At 42.9% G+C, this 27537-nt stretch overlaps 1 protein-coding gene across 1 annotated transcript in view; it reads left to right on the top strand.

The window, feature by feature from the left end:
- The window catches only part of LOC125357064, a 134301-nt gene that overhangs the window by 33170 nt on the left and 73594 nt on the right, over positions 1-27537 (top strand). The window contains exons 15-22 of the mRNA XM_048353718.1: positions 897-1024; positions 7046-7246; positions 8744-8865; positions 11806-12034; positions 15518-15720; positions 19406-19561; positions 23259-23352; positions 25450-25587. Of these exons, the coding sequence (XP_048209675.1) occupies positions 897-1024; positions 7046-7246; positions 8744-8865; positions 11806-12034; positions 15518-15720; positions 19406-19561; positions 23259-23352; positions 25450-25587 (1271 nt within the window). The remainder of the gene's footprint in view (positions 1-896; positions 1025-7045; positions 7247-8743; positions 8866-11805; positions 12035-15517; positions 15721-19405; positions 19562-23258; positions 23353-25449; positions 25588-27537) is intronic.

Here is a 27537-nt window from a genome sequence, read left to right as displayed (position 1 = left end):
CCAATAGTCCAGGGCATTTAATTTCAGCTCTTTGCTTTTATATTTATTGCTCATCCTATATGCAATACATCCTTTTTGTCATATTACATGATACCATGCAACTATTTGTAGCTGCAAAGATTTTAATTTGATTGAAACATATATAATCACATGGATGTATTTTAATTGAGCTAGTAAATATATCATCATCCACTGTAAAATGACTTCCCAACTACTGCCAGAGAAACTCCTGATTGAAGCCTTTCTCTTGTTCAGTGCGCATCATCTACTTAAGAGTTATTCAACTCACACTTCAACACCTGCACATTGCTTGCCTTCTAATATTTTCTTCTGAAATAGGTCACTTAAAAGTTTAAGGCAGTAATAATATTGGCAATGAAAACTGACATTAACTACAATGAGAAATTATTTCAACTAATAATGACAGTGATTCAACTTATTGATTTAAGTTAGTAATTAACATAATTGAAGACTATTTTGGAGACTCATATGAAAGTTTTGGACTTAGCTTACACTAAGAGACATAGCAAGTTCACCTAGGACCTGTTTCTGGAAAAAGGAGAAATGTGTGATTTTAAAACTTTGCCTTCCAAGTTAAAAGTTTGAGGACATTTTAGCATAGATCTCATGACTACTGATTTTTTTGTTTTATTTCTGAAATAAGTATTTAAGATTAGCAGTGGAAACAAGAACTCTTGTTGACTGAAAAGTCAACAAGTATTGAATCAGGCCTACTTTTAGAGATGGATTGTTGATTTTTTTTTTTTTTTAAGAATTCTAGTACTGGTTCAGTATTTCTATCCTTAAAGTGGGGTCTGTAACGCGAGGCCCACACACTAACAGCAGCAGCTTCTCTGGAAGGTCTGTCTCTAATCATGGCTCCCTTTCTTCTCCAGCTCACAAAGCCAACAGCAGGACAGAGAGTAGCCCGCAGAGGGGACAGGCGCACGCGAGTGTGGACAGGTTTGCGGTGCTGGATGACGTGTGGAGATGGGAAGAAGCACTTCTAGAAAACAAGCGCCAGGTAGTTTTGTTTTTTGTTTTTTGTTTTTTTTTTTTCAGAAAACAAGACACCTGTTAAAATTATTTTTACCTACTAGGGTTCTGTGTGTTTTGATTTCTTTTCATGACATGATTTTAGGGGGAGCTATCAACAAAGCCAGGTTTGTTTTTTTTTTTAAATTGAATAGTCTCAACTAATGAAAAGGATATGAATAATAAGCTTTCACTTTATTTAGCTTTTAAATAACTACTTTTCTCTTGCACAATTAATAATTTGTTAAAGGGTTATGCCTTTGTTCTTTTTTTCTGTCTGTCTGTCTGTCTCTCTGTTATTCTTTTTGTGCCTATCTTGGGGTTTGAACTCAGGGCCCGGGCACTGTCCCTGAGCATTTTTGCTCATGGCTCGCACTCTACCACTTAAGCTACAGCTTTACCTCTACCTTTTTGCTAGTTACATGGAGATAAGAGTCTCATGAACTCTTCTGCTGAGGCTAGTTTCAAACCACAATCCACAGACCCCAGCCTGCTAAGTGGCGAGGATTACAGGTATGAGCTACCAGTGCCCAGTGCTGATTTGGAGTTTGCATATGTTTTTAGTAAGAATGGATGATAATTTCATGGTATTTTTTTTTTTTTTTGGCCAGTCCTGGAGCTTGAACTCAGGGCCTGAGCGCTGTCCTTGAGCTCTTTTTGCTCAAGGCTGGCACTCTGCCACTTGAGCTACTGCGCCTCTTCCGGCTTATTTCTATATATGTGGTGCTGAGGAATGGAACCCAGGGCTTTATGTATGCAAGGTGAGCACTTTACCACTAGGCCATATTCCCAGCCCGATTTCATTAAGATCATTATCCAGAAGGTGGGACAAAGCTAGCTTTTAAAGTATCTGATACTTGTGTTTAGTCGAAAGGAGTGGGAAAGGAGTACTGAGTGAGGGAAATGATGAGGATGAGTTTAAAATAGTGAAACAGCAAATTACAAAGTCACCTACTATATCACGAATCATTCATATCTCAATAATAAATGAAGCCAGGTGCTGGGGGCTGTCATCCTAGCTCCTCAGGAGGCTGTGATTTAAGGATCACAGTTTGAAGCCAGCCCAGGCAGGAAAGGCCGCCAGACTCTTATCTGCAATTAACTATTCAGAAAAGGCCAGAAGTGGAGCTGCAGTGACAGAGAAGTAGCCTTAAGTAAAAGAAGCTTAGGGACAATGCCCAGGCCCTGCATTCAAGTCCCAGGACTGAGAAAGGATAAGAAATTCACAAATCGATAGGTTCATCCAATCTCTAAGCCAAAAATATAACTCACTGGCTAACAGCCATTGAGAACTGAAGTATGTTCAAAGGGAGGCACACAGATTTCAGTGAGGGGAAACATTTGTCTTGTCTGAGGGCTGTCAGACTGGAGAAAATGCTAGACGTCCGCAGATATTTAATCTTGCTGTTAAAAGATGAATAGGTGTTGTCTGTCAAAGAAAAAGATTATTACATAAAGTCGGGGAGGCTCCATGTGGAATGGCCAGTTAGAATCATAAGTATACAGGGCCAGTACATGAAAGCATGGTAGGAAATGAGGGAAAACCGTGTTTGGGGGTGTAAATTATGAAGGGTCTGAGAATTATGCAGTCCAGCATATAACCAAAGAAGGTGAACTTCCACAGGCCAGAAACGGGATAATCACTGTTTTCAACCGCTGTCTTGGAGTCTAAACAGGGAGAAGAGGAGTGCAGTTATTATTCTTACAGTGACATGAGGATTTAGTGGGGCACCTTACAGTGAGGATGGGGCAGAGAAAGAGGAGCAGACTTGAGAACGCTTTGCAAGTAGAAATGGCAGGACTGGAAGACTGGGTCTGGACATTGATTGTAGCGAGAGCGTAAGGGTGGATGTTAAAGAACTTCCAGCAGGTGAAGGAGGAGACTGCTCACTGAATCGCAATGCATGGGGAGCGAGGGCATCTTGAAAGGGGAAGATGATCTTGACTCGAGGACACAAGGCATTTGACCAGGCTGGCTAAAATCCAGGTATGTACATTTTGTGGGGCGCTCCAGGTTTGAAGCTCAGCATTCAGCGGAGGAATGAATGTGAAAGTTGAGCCACAATAATAAAACAAAACAACCTGGAATAGTAAAGAGTTTGAATTCTCCTAGGTGGCCCCTGCATTTAAGTAACAAATCAGGGAACAAGAAGGCGTAGCCCAACACACTGGAGGAGGAGTATTATGAGCGTCAAAGAACACAGTTGTGCTTAGGAAAGAGAATGACTGGTGGGCTGGGACACAACAAAATGTCAAGAAAGCTGATTGTTGTGGCTGTTGTGGCTTACACCTATAATCCTAGCTACTCAGGAGACTGAAATCCAGATTTGAAGCCCACTTGGGCAGGAAAGTCCTTGAGAGTCTTATCTCCAATTAACTAGTAAAGAAATAAGATTCTGAAGAGATAGGATTCAAGTGGTAAAGCACCAGCCTTGCGTGAAGACGCCAAGCAAGAGCACTAGGCTCTGAGTTCTAGCCCCAGTGTTGTGGCCACGGAGGAAGCCTCACCTGCAGAGGGTTGGGGCGGAAGACGGAGTGCGGTGCAGGGGATGTGATCTGAAGGTGGGGAAGATCATCGTTTCTCTGAACTGGTTTTTCTAGTAGAATAAATGGCTTACCTCATCCATGCTGTGGTCTGTTACCTGTGGAGATGTGGCTCACCTAGTATTTTTCAAACCACTGCCTGTGTTTCAAAGTCACGAGCATTGAGGCTGGGGATATGGCCTAGAGGCAAGAGCGCTTGCCTTGTATACATACATGAAGCCCTGGGTTCGATTCCCCAGCACCACATATACAGAAAACAGCCAGAAGTGGCACTGTGGCTCAAGTGGCAAAGTGCTAACCTTGAGTAAAGAGAAGCCAGCCCTGAGTCCAAGGCCCAGAACTGGAAAAAAACAGAGTCACAAACGTTGAGCTTCGAAAATTCTTTCCTCTTTGCAAAGAATTCACCTCTACCATTTTGCCTGTAATTTTGATCTGTCAATCAGAACAGTACCTATTTTGATCAACTGAGTTAAGGAAAGATTTAGACTCATAGTTTCTAAATTATAATTTCACATTTTAGTAGTTTACTTTTCCAATTGCTACTGGAAAGTCTGTAAATGAATCGTTTCAGAAAGTGTAAGAGTGTGTGTGTGTGTGTGTGTGTGTGTGTGTGTGTACTGGGGCTTGAACTCAGAGTTTTGCTCTCTTGCTTGGCTTTTTCACTCAAGGCTAGCACTCTACCTCTAGAGCCATACTTTCATTTCAGGGTTTTTTTTGGGGGGGGGGTGGTTGGGGGTCAGTGGGTTAATTGGAGATGAGTCTTTCAAATTTGTTGGCCCAGGCTGGCCAAATCTCAGCCTCCTGAGTAGCTAGGATTATAGGTGTGAGCCACCAATGTCCAGTAAGGCATGGGTTTTAAACAGCCCCTCCCCCATTTCCTACCCATTCCCTTTTTTTCCCTCATTTTCCCGCTCTGGGATATTTGGGCCTTAGGAGGCCCCAGGTAATAGATGAACAGAAGGGCTGAGAAGAGAGACCAGTATCTCCAGTCTATGCTAAGAAGACCATTAGTTCCTTCTAGGGTAAATGAAACTATTTTAATTTAAAACAATTGTGTAAAATCTCTCTCTCTTTTCTACCCTGAGAATAAGTTCTCTATAGAAACAAGTTTTTTTTTTTTGGTGCCAAAACTATAAAATATGGCCTTGCAAGTCAGAAATTCTGCCCAAAGAGCCTGTTTGTAAGAGCTAAGCCAGATTTCTATCCCAAGTACAGCTGATTTTCCCCAGTACTGTTTTCCCTGCCAAGTTTCCTCAGCTGTTTCTGATTGTTAAATATGTTGGTATCATAATGAAAGAACTTCTTGAACATACTGGATTCTTTTAAATTCTTAAAACAGGGGCTGGGAATATGGCCTAGTGGCAAGAGTGCTTGTCTCGTATACATGAAGCCCTGGGTTCGATTCCCCAGCACCACATATATAGAAAATGGCCAGAAGTGGCCCTGTAGCTCAAGTGGCAGAGTGCTAGCCTTGAGCAAAAAGAAGCCAGGGACAGTGCTCAGGCCCTGAGTCCAAGGCCCAGGACTGGGAAAAAAAATCTTAAAACAATCATATTACATATGAAGAATTGTAAAATTAGAAACAGTGTCAATTTCAATGGACTAAGGGGCTTAGGGTAGCCAGGTATCAGCTGTTCCAGCTCATACACTGTACCTTTTCTCCACAGCCACCAAGGGCACTGTTCCAGGATTCAGTAGTCAAAAGATCCTCATGCATTATTCCTTGGAAAAGAAAACTCAAATTGTGTGACAAGTTGTGTCAAGCATTGATTTTATGATTTTTCATTTGAACTGAAACACATTTTTAAAGGATTTTAAAAATCCTAGATATATAAAGAATAAGAGGATCTGTCTTATCTATTTCCTTATTTTCTCTGCCGTTTTTCTCCCTGCTGTCCATGTCTTCAGCATATTATTTTGCCTTGAGAGTTGGCCCTTGACACACATGGGTGATATTTGACAGCCTAGGAAGATTTCTTACACAAATAGCAGCCCCGAGTTTAAATGGAAATGGGCCAGTTGGCAAACACATAATACATAAAAACTGTATAGCAGAAAGATCATGTCCCACCCTTGTTGGGAAAGAATTCATAATAAAATTTTGCAAGGGTCCATCTGAGACTTCATGAACCCCAAAACTTGGAAAGGTCTTACCGATTTAAAAGAGAACACATTTTTCTTCTCCACAGCTATGGTGGCCTACAAGATATTACAATATCTAGGACATATACAGAGAAGATATTTATTATTTATCTGCAATTAAATTTTTTCCCTTGTGGTACTAAGGATTGAACCCAAAGCCTTATGCTTACTAGACAAATGCTCTACCACTTCAGGACTTCTCAAGCCCCCCCCCCCTTTTTTTTTCTTTTGTTCTTGAGACAAGGTCTCACTAACTTTTCCTCAGCTAGACTAAAACCTGTGATTCCCCCTGCCTTCATTTCCAGAGGAGCTGGGATTACAGTTGTATGCCATCATGTCTGGCTTGTCTTATACTTTTGATTTGCTAAGTCTTTCAACTTTATTAACAATAGTGAGCATGTGATTTAGCATAAGCTTCTACAATCTGACATTAATGGATTTTGATCATCAACAACAACCCCTCCCCCAACACACACATACACTAATAACCCATGTACTTCTGCTAAATAACCAAACAATTAGGCTCATTGTCCAAAAACAGGTCAAGGAAGTATAAATACTATAAGCCAGCTCCTGAGGTTTCCCTGGCTCAGCCAAAATGGTTCAATTTAATCTAGAAGGAATTAGGGAAGTAATCATTTCTTTCTTAGGCTCCTCCTGGGGCTACGGAGTGATAGCCTTCGAACTCCATCTAAGAATTGACTATAAGTCCAGAATTGGGCTCAGGGGGTGACACAGGTCATTTATCTCACTCTGCTTGCTCTGCTTTCTCTGGAGATCACTTCAAGTCAAAGCGATCACTATTTCCTCTCACTTCCTGCTTTCACTGCCATGTGAGTTTCCAACTTGTGGGCTGCCTTCTTCGGCAGAAATTTCTAGCTTCCTCTGGTGTTTTCCTTTCATTACTAAGGTTCATCTTAAATAGATGTCCCAAAAGGCATCCTGTAAGTCCAAATGACAAATAAAGTGCCCAGATTCTCCTCCTTTGAGCCTTAGCATTGGGGCTTCAGACAAAGAGCAACTCTTATTAGAGCAGTGTTTGATTCCTAATACACTATGCATCCTCAAGTGTTTAACTCTCCTATAGAAGGGAAAATATTCTCTTCTATTCTGATAAGATTCACTTCCTAGAACCCCAAAAGTAAGTGGACAAAAGACAGAAGTATTGTTGCTGCATCTGCTTTCTCCAGAGCTACCCACCACCTGTGGTAGTTCAAGGCTGAGGCCTCCAGGCTTGCCCAAGTTTGGGGGGTGGGGGGCTCCCAGCTCCTTGCTGGGCTCCAGGGCTGCCTCTGCTGTTTCCTGACTGTAACTTTATTTTCAGCTCCTCGATAGTTACTTTGAAGCCTACCAACACACAGTGGACCCTGAGCAGAGATTTGCCTTAGCACAAGCGATGACTGACATCATGCATCGGCGCCCCAAGTTTGATCTTGGCCACCCTTATTTCATGAAGGCCTATCAAGATGAGTGTACCTGCCTGAGGCTTCACCTGCAGTTGGTGAGGGGCATCATCAGCCGCCAGGTAAGCCAGGCTTTGGAAAGGGAGAGGATGGACCACATGACACATGAGAATGCTGGTCTCCTCTCATTGCTGGACCCAAATCTGAGTTTTCTAAGCAGCATTTTTTTAAATTTTGCTTTTTGTGATACTAGGAATTGAACCCAAAGCCTCATGCATGCTAAGCAAATGCTTTGCCTGTTGTGCCATGCCCTAAGCCCTCTTTTTCCTGGTACTTTGTATTTTTGTGGTGCTGAGGTTTGAACTCAAGGTATCATGCCTACTAAGCACTTTACCATCCTTGAGCCCTGTGCTCAGTCATTTGTTCTTAGAGCTTGTTTCTGAAAAATGGTCTCTTTAACTTTGTTCAAGCCGGCCTTGTACTCAAGATCTTCCTACCTCTGTCTCTGGAGTAGCTGGGACTATATGTGTGTATCAATACACTGGCAGCATGTTCATTTGTAAGCCCATTTGCATTGCTGAATCCAATCATAAGTACCATGTCAAAAGGATTCCACTGTAATTATAGTTAAAGTCCACAAGCAATTGATAAACCCTGCTTTGATTAGGTGCGACAGTTATCAACTGTGAAGGAAGAACCAGTGATACATCCTTTGGGACCTTAATGTATTTCAAAAGATTTTACGCTAGGGAATGGTGGTTCATGCGTGTAATCCTAGCTACTTGGAAGGCTGAGTTATAGGGATCACAGTTCAAAGACTCCCTGGGCAGTAAAGTCTGTAAAACTCTCATCTCCAATTAACCACCAAAAAGCTAGAATAGAGATGTGGCTTAGCAAAGTGCCAGCCTTGAGTGAGAAAGCTAAGGGACAGTACTCAGACTATGAGTACCAGCCCCAGTACCAACACACACACACACACACACACACACACACACACACACGCACACACACACACACTAATAAATCAAACAAAAAGATTTTGTGACTATTTTTTTAATGTCACGCCTGGTCCTTTTTAAATTTGCTTTTAATTTTAACTTTTTTCTTTATTGTCAAAGTGTACAGAGCGGTTACAGATTCATATGTAAGGCAGTGAGTACATTTCTTGTTCAACTTGTTACCTCTTCCTTCATTTTTCCCCTACCTCCCCCTCCCCCTTTCTCTCTCCCCCCAAGAGTTGTGCCGTTGTGACTATTTTTGAGACACTAAAAGAAATGACTACCTTGTGTGTGCTCTAGAGAAGAACTAGGCATAAAGCAATCAGGAAGCAGAAGATGTTGCTGCCTAGTTGGATATTTTCCCCTGCTCTAATTATTTGAGAGAAAAACGTTTTCTTTTGCTTCTTAAAATAAATTCTTTTGGCTTTCCTTGACCCTGACTCAGACTGCATGTCTTCGAGCACACAAGTCTTCAAAACAATGTCTGGGTGAAAATGAGTTGAATGATGAGAAGAAGAAAAAAAGAAGACTGCAAGGGGCCACTTGGTTCTGTCAAGGCCCATAACTCACATCCTGGGAAAGTTGAATCTTCTCATTTGAATGCCTATGTTACATTTTCAGATAGAGCGCCAGCGGGAGTATGTCCAGAGGCTCTGGAGGGAAGAGCACCCAGAAGAGCAGAAGAAATTTGGACTTCCCCTTAACATAATTTGCAAGCAACTTGTTTCCATCAACAACAGCTTGTAAGTGGGTGTTGTCGTGAAACATTTCATAGTTCATCTTATGGGTAGAGTGTTGCGTCTGAACACTACCCCGTAAAGTACCTCTCAAGGATGTGGAGGGGTCATATTGATATATCTATAAAAGCCACCAGGGATGAAATGAACGCCAGGAAATGGAAACGACAAGGCTTTTTTTCATTTTCTTTTTGTCTTCTTGGCTCATTTATATGTCTTGGGGAGTGTTAAGAGATGGCACAGAAATGGCGGGACAAAGGGTGAACAAATGCAGCAGTGGTACTCCCTGGACACTGTGTTGAAAATGAACTTGTGGGTGGGAATGGGAAGGGGAAACTGGGAGAGAAGGAGGCAGGGGTGATATTATCCAAAAAGAAATGCACTCCGTACTTGACTTATATAACTATAACTCCTCTGTATAACACCTTTATAAGAACAATAAAAAATTTAAGCCACAGAGGAAAGATTTCCTCAAATATGGAATCTCAGTTTACTTCATACATAATAATAATGACAACAAAAATGTGTCTGGAGTTTAAGCATGCCAGTTGGTACAGAATCACCATCTCTTTTAAAATCCTATGGGGATATAAAAAAAAACAACAAAAACAGTTGTTCTTGAAAGGCATGAGCACCCACATAGACCAGGCAGGCGGAGTGCTAAGAGCTAAGTGTAGATGCGAACACCGCCCTGGCCCTGGGCTCTGAGGGCTCTTCAGTCCAGTAGTAAAGACAAACTTTGTGTAAGAAAGTGCTGTGATGCGTTATGATATCATCTCGGGTTTTTGTTTGTTTGTTCTTTGTGTGCTGGTTCTGCAATTTGAACCAGCTTGGGTGCTATCCCATAGCCAAAGCAAAGTGCCTAGCCTTGTTGCTTAGCTTTTTTTTTTTTGCCCAAGGCTGGCACTATGCCACTTGAGCCACAGCTCCAATTTTGGCTTTTTGGTGGTTAATTTGAGATAAATGTCTCATGAAGTTTTTTGCCCAAGCTATCTTCGAACTGTGACCCTCAGATCTGAGCCTCCTGAGTAACTAGGATTGCAGACATGAGCCACCAATGCCAGGCAAGGGTTATTGATTGGATCATTTTGAAGGTGGACAGGATGGCGTGAGAGTTAATAGCTGGGATTCTAACCTCATTTCTTGAAAAGGGGCCCTGGAAGTTCTACATACAAAGATCTGCATTTTGGCCACAGACTTTTCTCAGAACTGATTTGTTCATGGTAATGAACTTGAGACATCAGCTGTGTGTGCAGCGTGCTATGGCAAAAGTCTGTTGTCCAGGAAATGATTTTTGGCAGAACAGGGTAAGACTACACAGGGAGTTAAACCTGTCAGCACATTCTCAGCTATAAATGTTGTTTGCTTGATGAGATTACTTTCCAAACTTAGGGCTTTTTTTTTTTTTTTAAGATTCACAACTAAGCAGAACCCTATTTGCATAGATTTAAAGGGAAATTTTTAATGTACTATAGTTCCATGTAGATATAGAAAGACCCTTGACTTTCCATTATTTATAAAGGAGTAAGTCACAAGCAAGCATTATTGTTTCTGGCTTCATTCATTTCTAACATACAACATTCTAGCTGGGCACAGGTAGTAGCTCAAGCCTGGAATCCTAGTTACTCAGAGACTAAGATCTGGGAATCCAGGTTTGAAGCCAGCCCCGGCACACAAATCTGAAAGTTTTTGTTTTGTTTTGCCAGTCTTAGGGCTGGCCTCTTTTTGCTCAAGGCTAGCAATGTACTACTTGAGCCACAGTCCCCACCTCCACCTTTTTCTGTGTATGTGGTGCTGAGGAATCGAACCCAGGGCTTCATGCATGCTAGGCAAGCACTCTACCACTAAGCCACATTCCCAGCCCTGAAAGGCTCTTATCTCCAATAAACAAGCAAAGAAAGCCAGACATGGAGATGTAGCTCAAGTGGTAGCATGCCAACCTTTTGTAAAAAAGCTAACCAAGAGTGCTAAGACCTGTTTAAGCCCTAGTACAGGCACAAAAAATTAAATTTAAAAAAATACAACCTATTTCAAAGAGGAAGATTCTAGGACTTGCATACAGAACTTTAAGATTGTCTTTGTCTATTAACAGTTTTTTGTGGGAGAAAGGATAAAAAATTGGGAAAGCCAGAAACAGATAACTTTGAAAGTGATTTCACTTTGTTTGAAATAAAGGTTTATATCTAATCACTGTTATTATTTATTTCATGGGGGGGGGGGCTTACAATTTCACTTGGCTTTTTCCACAAAAAGATAGCATACTACCACATGAGCCATAGCTCCGCTTTCAGCTTTTTGGTGTTTAATTGGAGTCTTATGGACTTTTCTGCCCAGACTGTCTCTAAACCACAGTCCTCAGATCACAGCTTCCTGGGTAGCAAGGAATACAGGTGAGCCACCAGCTCTGGCTTAATCACAATTATTTTAAGCCTAGACATTTAGGTAGATTTCAGTTAGTGAGATGATAATAGTTGTCAATATAGTTTTGTTCTTTTCTTTATATTTTAATATCAGTTCTAGGGCTTGAACTCAGGGCCTGGGCCCTGTCCTTGAGCAATTTTTGCTCAAGGCTCGATAGAGCTCAACCACTTGGAGCCACAGTGCTACTTCTGGTTTGCTGGTGGTTAATTGGAGATGAGAGTCTCATGGACTTTCCTGCCCAGGCTGGCTTTGAAGCACAGTCCGCAGATCTCAGCCTCCTGAGTAGCTAGGATTACAGTGCCCAGCTATGGTTTTATTCTCACTGGGCTTTTAGACTATATGCTGATTTTGTTAGCCAGCCACATCCCTAGATGATCTCCAACATCCCTCTGAGGTACCAGCCTATAACGCTGGGCCTATAAGAAGTTGTATTATTGGCCTCTGAAACACGAAATTCAAACATTTCAGAAACAGATTACATTTCCTTCTGTTTATCATCATTATTTGTTTTGCTTCCTTTTCCAGCCAAGATTTGAAAAACATTTATCTGCTGGAGTTCCACCCATCTCTTGGCCTGGTTGGGCTCCTCCCCAGGGCCCTTGAGCACCTGTTCAGAGAAGCTCACCACGCCTGCCGGCCCTCGTCACCCAGTGGGCTTGCCTCGCTGGAAAGACGCCTCCTGCAGCTGGCCCTGGACCTGTGGCTCCGCCCAGCCACGCCCCAGGCCTGGTACAGCACACAGCTCCAGAAAGAGGTAGGTGCTTTCTGCAGGTGGAGAGACTGTTTCCTTGTAGAAGATACTGTTTAGTTATGTTTTCCTCTTTGGCTCTCTTCTTCTCTATTTAGCCAGAGATAAAACATAATCATAGCCTTGGCAATATTTTTTGTGAATTTTGAGGGGGGGGTCAATATTTCTAGTTTCTAAGAATACTATAAAATTATAATTAATAGGTTACATTGGCATGTGAAAGTATTTTATTGTTTATTATCTTTTAACAATGCACATTTAACTAAAATGTATTTTCTACCTACTGTCTCTTCTTACAAGTTTTTTTTTTTTTTTTGTCTTGAGCCAAACTCTGGTGGAGGGGAAAGAACCTTGAGTTAGGAGTTACCTGCCATTAACTTGTTGTGTGACTCTCTGAGTCTCACTTCCTTTTTGTACAATTATGTTTGTGTATTTAAGAAGTCAGTGGTGGTAAGTTCAATAGACTATACATATCCTTCCTCTAATGTCTGATGGTCCAAACTAGCCTAATGATTTATATATCCATTATTCTATCTAGTCCTCTTTTTTTTTCAGCGGTGGCTAGCTGGTCTTCTGTTAAGGTTTAGCCTGAACTTCCAATTTGGCCTTACTTTGTGGACACTTGCTATGTAACAAAGAAGCTTTCAAGGGCTTCTGCCAAAAAGATCTACTCCTCAAGTCCATCTTGGAACTCCTATGTCTGCTCAGACTGACATTTGATTTAGTTATACATTAGTTAAAAATTGATTCACATATGAAAATACAGAGAATTTTTGTACAAAAAAAAAAAGAACAGAACAAAATGTAACCTAAGTAAAACCACTCAAATTCACTATCATTCACTGACATGTATACTTTATATGTTGTTTTCTTTTTCTCATTTACTATTATACTATATATTTTTCCACATTACCAAGTAGGGTCTTTATCCTCACTTTGATGCCTGCATAATTCCCTTATGCAATGAGCCATGTAACTTCCCTAACCACTTTCCTTCTGCTGGCCATCTGAATGGTTTCCAATTGTTTTCATTACTGTTAAAAGTGATAGAAGGTACATCATCATACTTACAGATACTTCCATATACTGAACTGATGCTTTTTGATAGATTCTTGGGAGCAGAATGGCTGAAATGAAATTCAGGTCTTGCACACTTATTGCTGAATTGCTTTCTGAAAAAGTTATGCCAACTTAGAATGCCATCACAGGTATATAAGAGAACCAGCTCTTCTGGGCCTGCAGCTCAGTATTGGGTGAACCCATAGAAAGTGTGCACTAATATATACATGTCCATAAAAAGTAGCATTAAGGGGGGCTGGGGATATAGCCTAGTGGCAAGAGTGCCTGCCTCGGTATACCCGAGGCCCTAGGTTCGATTCCCCAGCACCACATATACAGAAAACGGCCAGAAGCGGCGCTGTGGCTCAAGTGGCAGAGTGCTAGCCTTGAGCGGGAAGAAGCCAGGGACAGTGCTTAGGCCCTAAGTCCAAGGCCCAGGACTGGCCAAAAAAAAAAAAAAGTAGCATTAAGGGCTGGGAATATGGCCTAGTGGCAAGAGTGCTTGCCTCCTACACATGAAGCTCTCGGTTCAATTCCCCAGCACCACATATATGAAAAACGGCCAGACGGGGCGCTGTGGCTCAGGTGGCAGAGTGCTAGCCTTGAGCAGAAAGAAGCCAGGGACAGTGCTCAGGCCCTGAGTCCAAGGCCCAGGACTGGCCAAAAAGCAAAACAAAACAAAACAAAAAAAAGTAGCATTAAGCTCTTAACTTATACTTCCTTGCTACTTAGTGAAATTAATTTTGCAAATGCTTTGGTTTTGTTTCCGTCTGTAATTTTTCTGAATTTTATTTTTTCTACCTTTGTTCATTTGTCTGTTAGAATCCTAATGTCACTCCTCTTTACTTATGTGAATTTTTCTTGAAAAAAGCTTTAACTCTTTTGGCCTGTCACATTTTCTGAAAACATTTGTCTATGGTATTTATAGAAAATTCTTGTTTTCATATAGCCAGCTCCATTGGCCATTTCCTTTATAGTTTCTTCTAGCCTCCTAAATGAAGAACCTTCCTCCAGCTGTTTTGTATTTGTGCTATTTCATTCTAACTTTATGGATGACTTAATTTTAAAAATATTTAATTCCTTTACTATTCCACTAGAATGTGTGTATGCATATGGTATGGAAAGTACAAACCACTATTAAAATGTCCCCAAATAACCAGACATCTATCCTACTTCCTTTTATTGAAAATTCTTTTCACATTGTCTTATGGTGCCATTCTTTTAAATCTATCTGAAATTCTCTCTCTCTCTCTCTCTCTCTCTCTCTCTCTCTCTCTCTCTCTGAAATTCTCTTATAAAATGTAAAAATATCTGGGATACTTATATAGTCTCCTACTGATGCTCAGTTTTAATTGTTACTTTTAAAATATGTTCACGTTTGGATCTAGAAATGCTAACTATTCAGATTAATATTTGACATTAAGTCAGAAAATACCCTCAGAAGACCTGCAGGAATTTAATATATCTTTTTGTTTCCATGTGAGAGGACTTTTAAGAGCCTAGCAATTATATTCTTTGGCAGATAGGTGGAGAAATAAGAGAGCTAGTACACTTTGGGGAAACCAAAGCAGGAAAGGCAGATGGAGGGGCTACTTGCTGGGTCTTTGCTGGGAGCAGTTCATTAGAAGGCCACCAAGTTGTTAGTGCAGAGGCACTAGCCAGGCAGGAGGATGTTAATGGACACACGGACATGTCATGTCTGTCAGCTGGGAGGAAAGGAGCCCTAGGAAGGCAGGTGAATGGAAAGTGCTGATCTCAGGACTGGGAAGTTCAGTTTACTCCTGGTACTACTGTAGCTTTGGAAAGCTTAAAAGACTGCTTCGCAACTCAGGAGGTTGACATCTGAGGATCCTCATTTGAAACCAGTACAGGAAGATAAATTTAAGAAACTCATCACTAATTAACTAGCAAAAAGCTAAAACAGATGTGTTGTTCAAGGGGTAAAGCACCAGCCTTGAGCAACAAACAAAAAACAAAGCAAGAGACCCTGAGTTCAAGCTTTGTAACTTCTGTTTTAGATTCTTCATGGCCAAAGGAGACTGTGATGCCCACTTTAGGAGGATCTGGCAGAAAGGAAAATGAGTTAATGATACTGCTAATAATGCAGAAATCCTTTTGCAATTAGAGCTGTTTACTTAAAAATATTGCTACTAACTACTAAAATACTATTAAAAATCATGGACAACTATTTCTATTCACAATACTTTTTGTCATTTATTTAGGCTCAGAACATTTATGATACTGATAAGTATTTTTGCATAGCTCAAGTATTTATGATGCTGATAACAAGTATTTTGGCATTTTAGCTCACCTAACCCTCCAAACCCTGCTGGGCAATTCTTATCAGTATCTAGGAAGTTGTCCAGGACGTCTGTATCTAGAGTCTGTGTGGTGTTTATTTGCTGTGTTCTATGACCTGTTTTCTTTCAGCTGTTTTCAGCTAAAGTGACAGACGACCCCTGTCTCGTGGAGGAGCTAGGTCTGCTTGCCCTCAAGTCTGCCATGGAGGAAGGACACAAACAAGGCCACAGTTCCCATGCGCTGCTCCTGGAGACCTTCTCCAGACTTCTGGAACTCCTCACCCTCCGCCATCGGCTCATAGAAATGAGTGTGGAGAGCGCACACCTGGCTTGGTCAGTTGGGGACTAAGCAGCAGGCTGGAACTCCATGTCCAGGGCAGGACAGCGGGAACAGATGGCAGCCCCTGGTCTGCTCCCTGCAAGCCTTCCAGGCTGCTCCTCACGGGCCCTGGAGCAGAGCACCGTCCCCGAGCCTCTGATCAGAGCAGCGTTCTCCCATCACCTTCCCATCAGCCTATGTCTTTGGTTTTGGGGGGTGTTTAGGGGTGGCAGAGGATAGTACTGGGTTTGAACTCAGTGTTCCTAGGTGTTCTACCACTTGACCCCTGAAGCCTTTTTTGCTTCTATCATTGCCTCCCGATTACAAGTGTGAACCATCAAGGTCAGGTTGGATTTTGTTTGTTTGCTTGGACTTATTTTTATTCTTTTTTTTTTATGTTTTATTGTTAAGGTGATGGACAGAGGGGTTACAGTTACCTATGTAAGGTACCACCTCCCTCATTTTCCTCCTACCTTCCCTCCAATCCCCCACCCTGGCTTGGTGTTTGACTTAGGGTCTGGATAAGGTTTCCTCCCTCAGGCTAGCTTCAAAACTGCAATCCTCCCATGTCCATCTCTTAAGAGCTGGGTTTACAGTGTTTTGCCAAGTCGCAAGACCACCCCCAAGAAGACCACCGAGATTCAGACACTCCGAAATGCAAAAGCAAGGCAAGGCTTTATTTAACGAGCTGCCAACTCGGGCCTCGTCCTACCCACCGACACAGCGGAAGTTAGTGAGCTGTGATTACACAGGGCTTATAAAGGCAAAGAACAAGGTTACAACAATCAGGTGTGCAAGCGAGATTAGAACACAGGTACAAATCTGATTGGCTCAGGGTTCGATTCTAAAATGGGGTTCACGTGGTGGGGCCTGACTTCAAAGTCTGGCACCTCAACAGGCCTGCATCACCGTCCCTAGCCCATTGTTGTTGTTTGAAATGGGGCGGGGGGAGTATTTTTATTTTTTGTTTAATTTTTGGGATTTTTTTGAGGCAGGGTTTTTGCAATAGCCCAGTTTGGCCTGGAACTTATCGTCCTCTTACCTCAGCCTCTCTAGTGCTGGGATTACACGTGTTTTCCTGCTAGCATAAGCTCCCTGAATACAAAAGTTTTATCCCTGGTGTTTATCAAAACTTCCATGATCTGGTATCTTAGTCCATCTGAACTGCTATAACAGAATACTTGAGACTGGGTAATTGATAAAGAACAGAGTTTTGATTCTTATAATTCTGGAGGCTGGGGCGCCAGTAGCTCATAACTATAACCCTGGCTACTCAGGAAACTGAGATCTGAGGATTACAGTTCAAAGCCAGCCCAGGCCAAGAAGTCTATGAGACTCTTATCTTCAATTAACCACCAGAAAACTGAAAGTGGCACTGTGGCTCAAAGTGGTAGCATGCTAGCCCTGAGCTAAAAAGCTCAAGGATAGTACCCTGGCCTTGACTTCAAGCCCCATGACTGACAAAAAAAAAATTTTTAATAGTAATAATAACTGTGGAGGCTGGAGAGTTCAAGATCAATAGGCCCACATCTGGCAAGAGCCTTCTTGTTGTGTTAGCCAATGGCAGACAATGGGAAGACTATGGAACACTGGTCTTGCATATGCAAACACAGAAGAGGGAGAGAAATAGGGAGAGAGGGAGATGAAGGAGGGAGAATGAAAGGGAGGAAATAATTACAGTTTAGTTGTGAGAGGGGAAGGTAGGACTTCAAGGGGGCATGTTTCACTAGCAAAAAGAAAAAGAAACTAGAGGCTGCAGACCTGTGTGCGTGCCAGTGCTTTTGTGTTCTGGTCAATATGAGAGGCCCTAAAGACATGGGAAGTACAGTTGTCCACTAGCCATTATCAAGGACCTGTTGGGAACAGGATCTTTATGGAGACTTTATATATCATTTTATTTAATTCTCTAAGTATCCCTATAATGTAGAAACAAACTTTATCAGCAAGGCAATAGAAGCTCAGGAAAGTCAAGTCATTTGTGCAAAGTTATATAACTAAAAAATAGTAGAAGCAGAGTTTGGACTATTGGTGAAAATGTTATTGCCTCTCAGATATTGGCTCTGAAATTAATGATCCTAGCCTTCATAATGTAAAGTTACCCACAATACACTGTAACACTGTTTTTCTACTCTGCTGAACAAAACACTTCAGGAGTATTGAAAAGGAAATATTTTGTTTCAGGTGGACCAAGGAAATTTTAATAGAAGAAGAAATGTTATGAATTAAACCACATCCCTCCAAAGTTTATATGTTCACGAATGAATCCCTTATACCTCAGGGTACAATGTAAGATAGTTTTAGGATGGCCTCTACTCCAATGTGGCTGGTGTCTTTGTAAAAGACACCATGTGAAGATACCACAAGCCTGTGAAGCTCACAGGGAAAAAATGGCCATACACAGGCCATGGAGAAAGGTCTGCAACAAACTCTCCCTCAGAGCTCTCAGAGAGAGCCAACCTTGATGATATCTGGGTCTTTCTTACATCTTCCAGAACTGTGAGATAATCAATTTTTATTGTTTAAGCCACTGAACACTTTGTTTTTCTTTCTTTTGTACTTCCTTACAGCATTGCAAGCGTATAAATACAGGTGCCAATTGAATTCACCCTTAAAGTGTGAGAACTGGGTTAGAATAGAATGCGAAGGGAGGGGAAAAGAATTTAGATATGCAAGACTGAACTGCCAGAGGACCAAATTCCTATGGCAGCCATAGAAACTTGAAACTAGAACTCAGAAGTGAGTCAGGACAAGGATCAAGTTGTAGATTCCTACATGAGGGGGTGTTTTCAGATCCTTGGGGTAATGAATTCCCCCAGGAGAGAATATAGAAGATGAAAAAACCAAATCTATAATCCTGGGAAACACCAGAATTTGAAATAAGGAAGAAGAGACCTAAAAAAGACTGAGAAATAGTGATCATATAGCAAGAGCATGGAAATGGACCAAACACATTCTTCAGGGAGGAGCAGAGAGGCCTTCTGTGAAGAGCTCTAAGGAAAGCCAATGAAGCGTATGTGGAAGATAATGTTGAGAGCTCTGAGGACAGATGCCAACTAGAAAGAAACCAGACGGGGAAGTGCTCAAGCACATCACCTTCTACTGTAACTTTCTAGTCTGTAACTGTCACAGCAGAGCAGGACGCAAGACTTTTATGTGAAGAAGACCTTATTGAAAGTGACATGGAGCACAGAAAAATACCAGGGTCCAGATGGAATGAGGAACCAAGTTCAGACCAGGAAATAGGTCAGGTGGAACACAAAAAAACTGAGGGGATTCCCATATGCAAAATTTAAGCCATGTGGGAGAGATAGCCAATCCACAATTCCGTAAACCAAGGAAACCAATCAAAAATAGCCTAACTAAAGACCTAAACCCCTCTCCTGGACCTGACTGCACACTGTTATGTCTCTGGCTGGCTAGCTGCCTGCTGTATCTCTCTTGTACTGATGTCCTAATCAGCATTTGTTTTTTCTATACTCTTGTCTTGGTATGTCTTTTTTTTTTTTTTTTAATCAGCCTGCCACCTGGCCTCCAAATATCCATGATACTTTGTGGTTCACTTGCTTCACCTAGTATTGGGCTTACTCTTGTTTGACTTTGCTTTTGTACTTATTCATCTGTTTTGGTTTTCTTCACTGCTTAATTTGAGGAGAAAACACCAATGAATGTCTTTGCCTGTTTGTTCTCCTTTTCTTTTAGGATTTATAAGGAATTGGCATGGGAAATGGGTTTTGAAGAATTCCACTTGTATCTGAGGCCTGTTCACTTTGAGTTTGCATCATACAAGGACAAGGTGGACCAACCACCTCCTGTGTTTATAACCTCTGTGCTGGAGGACAATGGCCGTGTAGACAGGTGAGCCTTGAGGGAGGGGCTAACATGAAAATAATGGTAGAGTAAGCAATCGGTGGCCATTTCTGTCACTTTTGGATACCCTAGTGTAATTGCATTTTTAAGCTCCCTCCCTTATATTCTATCTGCCATGATTCTATTTTTTCTTTTTTCCTTTTTCTTCTCATTTTTTCTATAAGAGGACAGAAAATAAGACCTTAAGAGGGATAATCAGATTTAAGAACATAAAACCTTTGGGCAATGAACAAACCAGGTCAAAGAACTCACATGAAATCACTGGTTCTGCTGCTTCCCAGGGAGAATATGTTGTTTCCAGATAGCAGAGGGAACAAGGTTTGGTCTGATGGTCCCTTCTCTAGCTTGCCTTGAGACCAGAAAGAAGTTATTTAGGGGTGCTGGGCATTTTTTCCTCATGTGTAATATAGAACACAAATCTATCCTATAAGCAACATCTTTTATGTTTAAGGCTTTTTGGCGGCTCTTTCCCTGGAGGTCAACCCCAATCCAACCTCTCTCATAGCCCATGAGGTCAGCCTCTTGCTGGAAACACATCACTACCCAGCAGCTGACCAGGAACCTATTAGGAGGGGGAATCTTCTTCTTCCTCACACGGAGTTAGCCTTGACAGTTTCTTCTATGTCCCTCTTCTTGCTTTCCCACCGAAATGTTCTTCTCACCTGCCTTCCAGAGTCCCAGCTCTATTCCTGATAATTCCCAGTACCGATTCCACCCTTAAGGAGGCAAAGGTCTCTCCTAAGAGAGAATGGATCCTTTGTTTTGCTAGTGTTGATTACTGCTCAAACTGGACTCCCTCAGAGGATTAAAAAGGATCAGCAGACTATGGGCTGGAATGAAATGGATTAGTGTCACTGGAGATGAACGGGAGGGTTCTTGGTATCTCAAAAGCAATCTGGGCATTGGTGGTTCATGCCTATCTATAATTCTAGCTATTCAGGAGGCTGAGATCTGAGGATCATGGTTCAAAGCCAGCCATGACAGAAAGGTCCATAAGATTCTTTTCTCCAGTTAACCAGCAAAAAATGCCTGAAGTAGAGATGTGGCTCAAGTGATTGCTCAAGATTTGAGAGAAAAGAAAAAGCCAGACAAGAGTGGTGGCCCTGAGTTAAATTCTAGTTAAAAAAAAAAAAAAAAAGAAGAGGGCTGGGGATATGGCCTAGTGGCTAGAGTGCCTGCCTCGTATTCATGAGGCCCTGGGTTCAATTCCTCAGCACCACATAGACAGAAAATGGCCAGAAGTGGCGCTGTGGTTCAAGTGGCAGAGCGCTAGCCTTGAGCAAAAAGAAGCCAGGGACCAGTGCTCAGGCCCTGAGTTCAAGCCCCAGGACTGGCCAAAAAAAAAAAAAAAAAAAAAAGAGCGAGAGAATTCAGTTTGAACAGAGCCCAATATACTGAACTAGAAGCAAGTGCTGAAGCCAAGGAAACAGAGGACAGGCACCCCAGCCAAACAGTCAACAGCACCAAGCTCCCAGATCTTAGATGCTTTTATGAATAGAGTTTAATGATGAAGCTAGAAACATGTTCATAATTGTGTAGTTCTTCCAGAAATGGGAGTGCATTTTCAAGAACTGGAGGATGGGGACTGGTTTACCTTAAATGGAGCCCTTTGGAGTCCCATTGGAAGATTTGGGGAAAGTGCATACAAGAGGCCTCTGGAGACCTTTAAGTGAGGAAAGTCCCTCCTGTTGGCATTGTACCAAGGAGGGGCCTCAACTGCTACTCCATGACAATGCCAGAGCAGGGTGTTTTTGCAAGATGCACCAGCAGGTGCAGCACCTGGTATATGGCTTCTTTCACTTTATCATTTCCTCTCTGTCAGCCCGCCTGCTCATCCCTACTCACTAGGGCAACAGAATAAGGCATCCCCAGGCTTCTGAACCTTGGCTCTAGAACAATTGGGTGCTCTACAAGTCTTTGTTGTGGGAGAGTGACTGACTGTCTTTTGGCAGTTGTGTAGCAGAATTCCTCACTTCTACCCATGCGATGCCAATAGTACCACCCCTGTTGCCCATCATGGATGCTCGACCTTCCTCAACCTCTGTTCCTGACCCTTGTTTCTACTAACTAAATATGTCTCCGAGACATTGCCAAATAGTTCCCTGGAGAAAAATGTTCTCTGCTGTACCCTGTCACGCTAGCTCTACCAAAAACCAGAATTCACAGTAAGGATGCAGAGATGTGTCATAGAAGCCAGGGCAAGAAGTGTGATTGGGCCTCAGGTGAGGCTAGGCCTCCAACTGGCAGCCAAATTGGATCCTGGCTTCCCTCTCTGGTATTTTATTCTGCTGTAAAAATATGACTTACCTTGGTTCAGCCAGAATCCACCAATCAGCACAAGCTGTCTAAATGAACTGTGCTCTGATCAAATAGTGATTAATACTCCCAGAGATGCCATAAAACAAAAGAGCCTTCTGAATTAACCAGGGATCCAGAGAACTGGAGTCTTAAGTTATTATTTATTTGCTGTAAAGTTATTACTCAGGAGTCTCATATGACAACATATTCTAAACTCGAATACAGTGACTTATATTTTGGAAAGCACATTAATGCATATTATCGGTTCATATTTTCCACTCTCCTACAGTGGGAGATAGTACCATTGACAAATGAAAAAGCAAAATTATGGATGAAGGACTGTGTCCCAAGATGGGAACCTGGCTGTAAAGCATGTTTGGGTGATTGTTGGAATTGTGAGAGAGAGCAAGAGTTAGGCAGCATTTAGAAGATGTTCAAAGGAAGGTGGCAATAAAGGATCCTGAATAGGCAGGGTCAAGGAGAATGGTGCAGTTCATACACGCTTGCAGGAAGAGGAGGAGGAAGAGGAGGTGGGGGGGGGGAGGAAGAGGAGAAGGTGGCAGGGGTAGGGGAAGAGGAGGAGGAGGAGGAGGAGGAAGAGGAGGAGGAGGTGACTGAAAAATGAGGCAGGCTTGGGTGAGAGCAGACAACTGTGGGATGGGGAGAGCTAACAAAGAGGGTGGATATAGTCCCTGTAGTCTATTTCCAGGTATGAGAATAGAACAATGAAACCTTTTGCGATTGTTCTAAGAGACAGAAGTGGAAGGAGGGAGAGGGAGGAGAGGGAGGAGAGGGAGATAGGCCCGGATACACTGTGTGCATGTGCGGAAATGTCACAGTGAAACTGCCCCTTGTATAATTAATTATGCTTGAAAAATGGGTTAAGAAAAATAAGAGAAAAACAGGAATGAACAAGAGAAAAGAATTACAAACCAAATTGCAATCCAAATTGTAGAGAGATCATGTCCAATGACAGCTGAAAAGATTCTGGAGTCTTCCATTTAGGAAGTGAGATAGGGTCTTATATAAAGCTTGTGCTCGCTGATGTTTTTAATCTGGTCACATGACTTTCCCCTCCATCAGCATGGTTTCTCTTGGCCAGGTGTGGTGGGTCACATCTGTAATCCCAGTTATTCGCTAGGCTGGCAGGAAGATCACTAGTTTGAGACCAGCCTAGGCAAATTAAGGAAACCTTTCCTCAAAATAAAATTTTAAAAGGCTCTGGTGGTATAGCTCAGTGGTAGAGTGCTTGAACCATGCATGCATGGGTTCAAGCCCTAGGACTGATATAAATAAATGAATATGTAAATACATACATAAATAATAGAATGGGCATCTTAGGTAGTAGCATGTCACATGGAAACAGTCTCCTACTTTCTTTTTGCAGATATATTCCTACTACTCTTGTCTTAGCCATCTCTGAGGTGGATGGCACACAAGTCAGCAAATTTAGTTTTTATACGAAAGAATCCATCCTGAAGGTAACTAATTTTATTTGCATTTTTACAAAGAAGGAGTTAAATGGATTTTCTCATATGTTTGATTGACAAGTGTCATGGGTTCTTGTTCTCCTGGAAGTACAGAAATAAAACCGGGAATGACAAGCACAGTTATCAAGAGTTTATTTAGTAAAGAGAAAGTAAAGACCACTCGGGAGAGTGAGCAGTAGGAGCAGAAACCACTGTTCACCACGTGGTGAGAGACCAGCCATTTTTTTTTTTTTTTTTTTTTTTTTTGGCCAGTCCTGGGCCTTGGACTCAGGGCCTGAGCACTGTCCCTGGCTTCTTCCCGCTCAAGGCTAGCACTCTGCCACTTGAGCCACAGCGCCGCTTCTGGCCGTTTTCTGCATATGTGGTGCTGGGGAATTGAACCTAGGGCCTCGTGTATACGAGGCAGGCACTCTTGCCACTAGGCTATATCCCCAGCCCGAGACCAGCCATTTTGTGTTGTCCCTGCCCACCTTTTTTTCTCCTCCCTTTTGGCACTTTGTCAAATGGTGATTGGTTTGTTTGAAGCAAGCAAGACCCACCCCTGAGTGGTAGCTTATAGGAGGGCTGGCCTGGGTTATGGGAAGACAACAAGACCCTCCCCCAGGTGGTGGCCACAGACCTGGGCTAGGAGAGGAAGGGCTAAGCTGGTCTGAACCAGTTGGCTGATGTTTTCCTTTGTGTTCTTAAAAGATCAATACTTAATACATATGATTCTGGCTTCTATAGCTGGGTGCTAGTGGCTCATGCCTGTAATCCTAACTCATCAGAAGGCTGGGGCTTGAGGATCATGGTTTGAAACCAGCCTGGTAAGAAAATTCCATGAGACTCTAATTAACCAGCAAAAAGGCTGGAAGTAGAGATGTGGTGAAGGAGTGAAAAATGTATTAACTGATTATAACCGCACATTCTGCTTCTGTAAACCTGCTTGCTGTCCCCTCCCCCCCTTCCCCTTTTCCCTAGAGACAAATAATACGGTTCCCACAGCTGGGGACAAATACCATTAGAAACCCTTCCAGAAAGAGCCTCTGGCTGAGTTTGGAGTTTCGAGAACAGCAATAAAACGTTCAGAGAACTACCCCACCTCGGGGGAACGTTCTGGAATGCTGTCAGGTCGCCTTAATCCTAAAGTAACCGGTAGTTAGGAAAAACCAGATGCCAGCAAACATAGATGTGAGTCAAGATATGGAACCAAGAGACCCCCTAGACTTCCTAACCCATCATGTAAGAGAGCCTTCTCCAGTAACCAGTCCTGTAACGCCAAATGCATAGGAACTCCTGCGACCCCTGCTTAGGATTTTTTGTCTTTAAAAGTCCCCCCCTTGGAGAGCTGGGGGCTGCTCGTCCACACCCGCTGCTCCGCAGTGCTGGCGGACGGCCCGAGCTCCAGCTTGCCTTCAATCAAGTCCCTTTGCCTGTGCATCGGGTCTCGTTACTCTGAGGGTCGTCACGGGGGTCTCGAATTCTGGGCACTTCAGTGGTTCAGGTGGTAGAGCACCAGCCTTGAGGGAAAAGGCCAAGTGAGGGTGTGAGTTCAAGCCTGTTTCAGCACCAAAATAAACAAATAGGCTTTCACTTATAAGAAAGCCTACTTCATTGATAAAAATGATGATTTGGCTTTGTTGCTATGCACCTTGCCTTGGCTTGAGCCACAGAGATTGCAATCCTATGTGTAATAACTTCTGTTTGATATGAAGAAGTCCATGGAGGTCATCCATTCTTTACATCAAGCTTTTACAATATATACTTGTTGAACCTTTTATCTGATCCATTAAATCCTGATGCTGTTGTTTCTTCTGCTATTCTGATTGTTTTGTTCCTCTATACATATAAAAACAAACAAACAAACAAGTTCATGTGAGCGAGCCCACCAGCCTTCCCTGAGCACTGGGAACCCACCGTGCTGTCCAGGCTTGCAGGCCGCCTTCCTGGAACGCAGTGCTGCTTCCTGCTAAAGGCTGAGGGCCAGGATCCCAGGTTATCTGAAGGTTAAGCTCACATGCATGATGGATTAGTGATTATTTCAACCCTTATCCTCACCTCTTTCCTGATGGGAGCAATTCCTAATGCCTTTCTCATTTCCTTCCTTAGCTCTTGTTCCATTCAGGAGTGGAAAACTTGCAAGTGATCCTCGCATGCCAAGCTGCTCAGAAAAATGCTTTGATGGTGGCTGCTCAACAGGCAACCTTCTATCACACCCCTCGGGGGGGCTGTTCTAGCCATGTCAAGGTCAGGGGTAGGACGGAGAAGCCAAAACATGCTGCCACAATCTCCAACTGATACCATAATGACCATCCCTTCCTTCCTTCCTTCCTTCCTTCCTTCTCTCCTTCCTTCCTTTCCTGTCTCCTTCTTTCCTTCCCTCCCTCCTCTTTCCCTCTCTTTCCTCCTCTCCTCCCTCTCTTCCTCTTTTCTTCCCTCTGCTCTCATTCCCCCCTCCTCCTCTTTCTCCTCCTCTTCTTTCTCCTCCTCCTCCTCCTCCTCTTCCTCCTCCTCCTCCTCCTCTTCCTCCTCCTCCTCCTTCTCCTCCTCTTCCTCCTCCTCTTCCTCCTCCGCTGCCTTCTCCTTCTTCTTTGTCTCTGTTGGAAAAACAACTTAGACTCTATTTTTCACATTATACAATCATAACACTTACCACTTCCGTGACTCCAAAAGGTGTGGAGATGTTTCTCTTCTAGTAGGCAAGCAGCATCTAAGCATCATCCAATTGCATTCAGTTCTGATGCCATCAGATCCCATAGAATAAGGGTTCAGCTCTAAGACCACCCCACTTCAGATGTGCTCAGCAAGTCTAGGCTGCTAGAACTTCTGTCCAGCTGGCAACAAATTAGAGTTCCTACTCCTTCCTGAGGCTCAGTTAATTTGCTAGAGGCTCACGGATGTCAGGGAAACCTCTATTTACCTGTGCTAGTCTGTTTTAAGTATATTTAAAAAGATACAAATGAACAGCCAGAAAAGAGATACATAAGTTCCTGATGAGCCACAGTACCTATGAAGTTGGGGTGCGCCCCCTCTGCGCATGGATAAGTCCTCAGTCACCCTTCTACAAGCCTCCATGTGCCCAGCTGCCCTGAAGCTCTGTGAGCCCTTCTGTCCTTTGGGTTTTTATGGAGACTTCATTGCATAGGTGTGACTGAAGGCTGGCCAGCCCTGTGGAAATTGATTAGACAAAAAGGATGGGATTCACTTCTAAGTGGGGAGACGCAGCAAAGCCTGTCTGTCAAATTCCACAGGCCTGGAGCAGACCCCTTTTGCAATAGGGTCTGATCACTGCCTAGCATATGGCGATGGTGGGTCAGAGGCTGTAAGAGTAGAGGTTGATGACCTGCCACGGGGAAGAGAAATCTCAATTTCCAGGGCCTGCCTTGGGGACACGAAGGGGGAGGAGAAAGATCAAGAAAAAGGGTGTGTGGGGGGCGGGGGGAGAGGAAGAAACAGAGAGAGAGAAACAGAAAGACAGACAGATGACTTTGCTTTATGGAACCTGCTTCTGAGGACCAAGGCACCTGAGAGACAGACAGACAGAGAGAGAGAGAGAGAGAGAGAGAGAGAGAGAGAGAGAGAGAGAGAGAGAGAGAGAGAGAGAGAGAGAGAGCGCTCTGCTCACCCAGTGTTTCCAGATCTTGTCGTCCTCAAAGAATTCGGAGATGAAAAAAAAAATAAGAAAGTGTGGGGAAGATTTTATTACAGGATACACTCAAGGGAGGAGTGAGTGACTTCTCAGGTCTTATCACCCAAGATTTTGAGTAGCAGCATCTTGTGGGCAAAGCTTAGTGAACAGAATGATTGGTGTGTTCTCAGGGCAAGGGTAGGGGTGGGTTGGGTTTTCTCAGGATAGGGTTTACTCTCCCCTTCTGTCCTGAAGTAAGGTCTTGAGATGCATCACAGCATCAGATGCGGGATGGGAGCAGGCACTTTTGCAAGGCTAATGATATAGAGATATCATGTCAATGAAGAAGGGGACAGTGGGTGGCCAGCGAGGTCCTGTTAGTGGGCTTCCTGTCTATGTGTGAGTGGTCACCTAGTATCCTCCTCTGGAGGCATCACCCTCCAGCTACCAGGCAGTGTACCTCTTTATTTTGTGCTATAGCTTTGTCAACCACATCAACGCCATACTATCCTTTCTATTTCCCTTCCTCTCTGCCTTCTTCCTTTTATAAAAATTGATTTCCTTTATTG

This window comes from Perognathus longimembris, chromosome 9, assembly GCF_023159225.1.
Source record: "Perognathus longimembris pacificus isolate PPM17 chromosome 9, ASM2315922v1, whole genome shotgun sequence".
Lineage (NCBI taxonomy): Eukaryota > Metazoa > Chordata > Mammalia > Rodentia > Heteromyidae > Perognathus > Perognathus longimembris.
The sequence above is the reverse complement of the archived record's forward strand: the minus strand, read 5'-3'. Positions and strand labels throughout refer to the sequence as shown.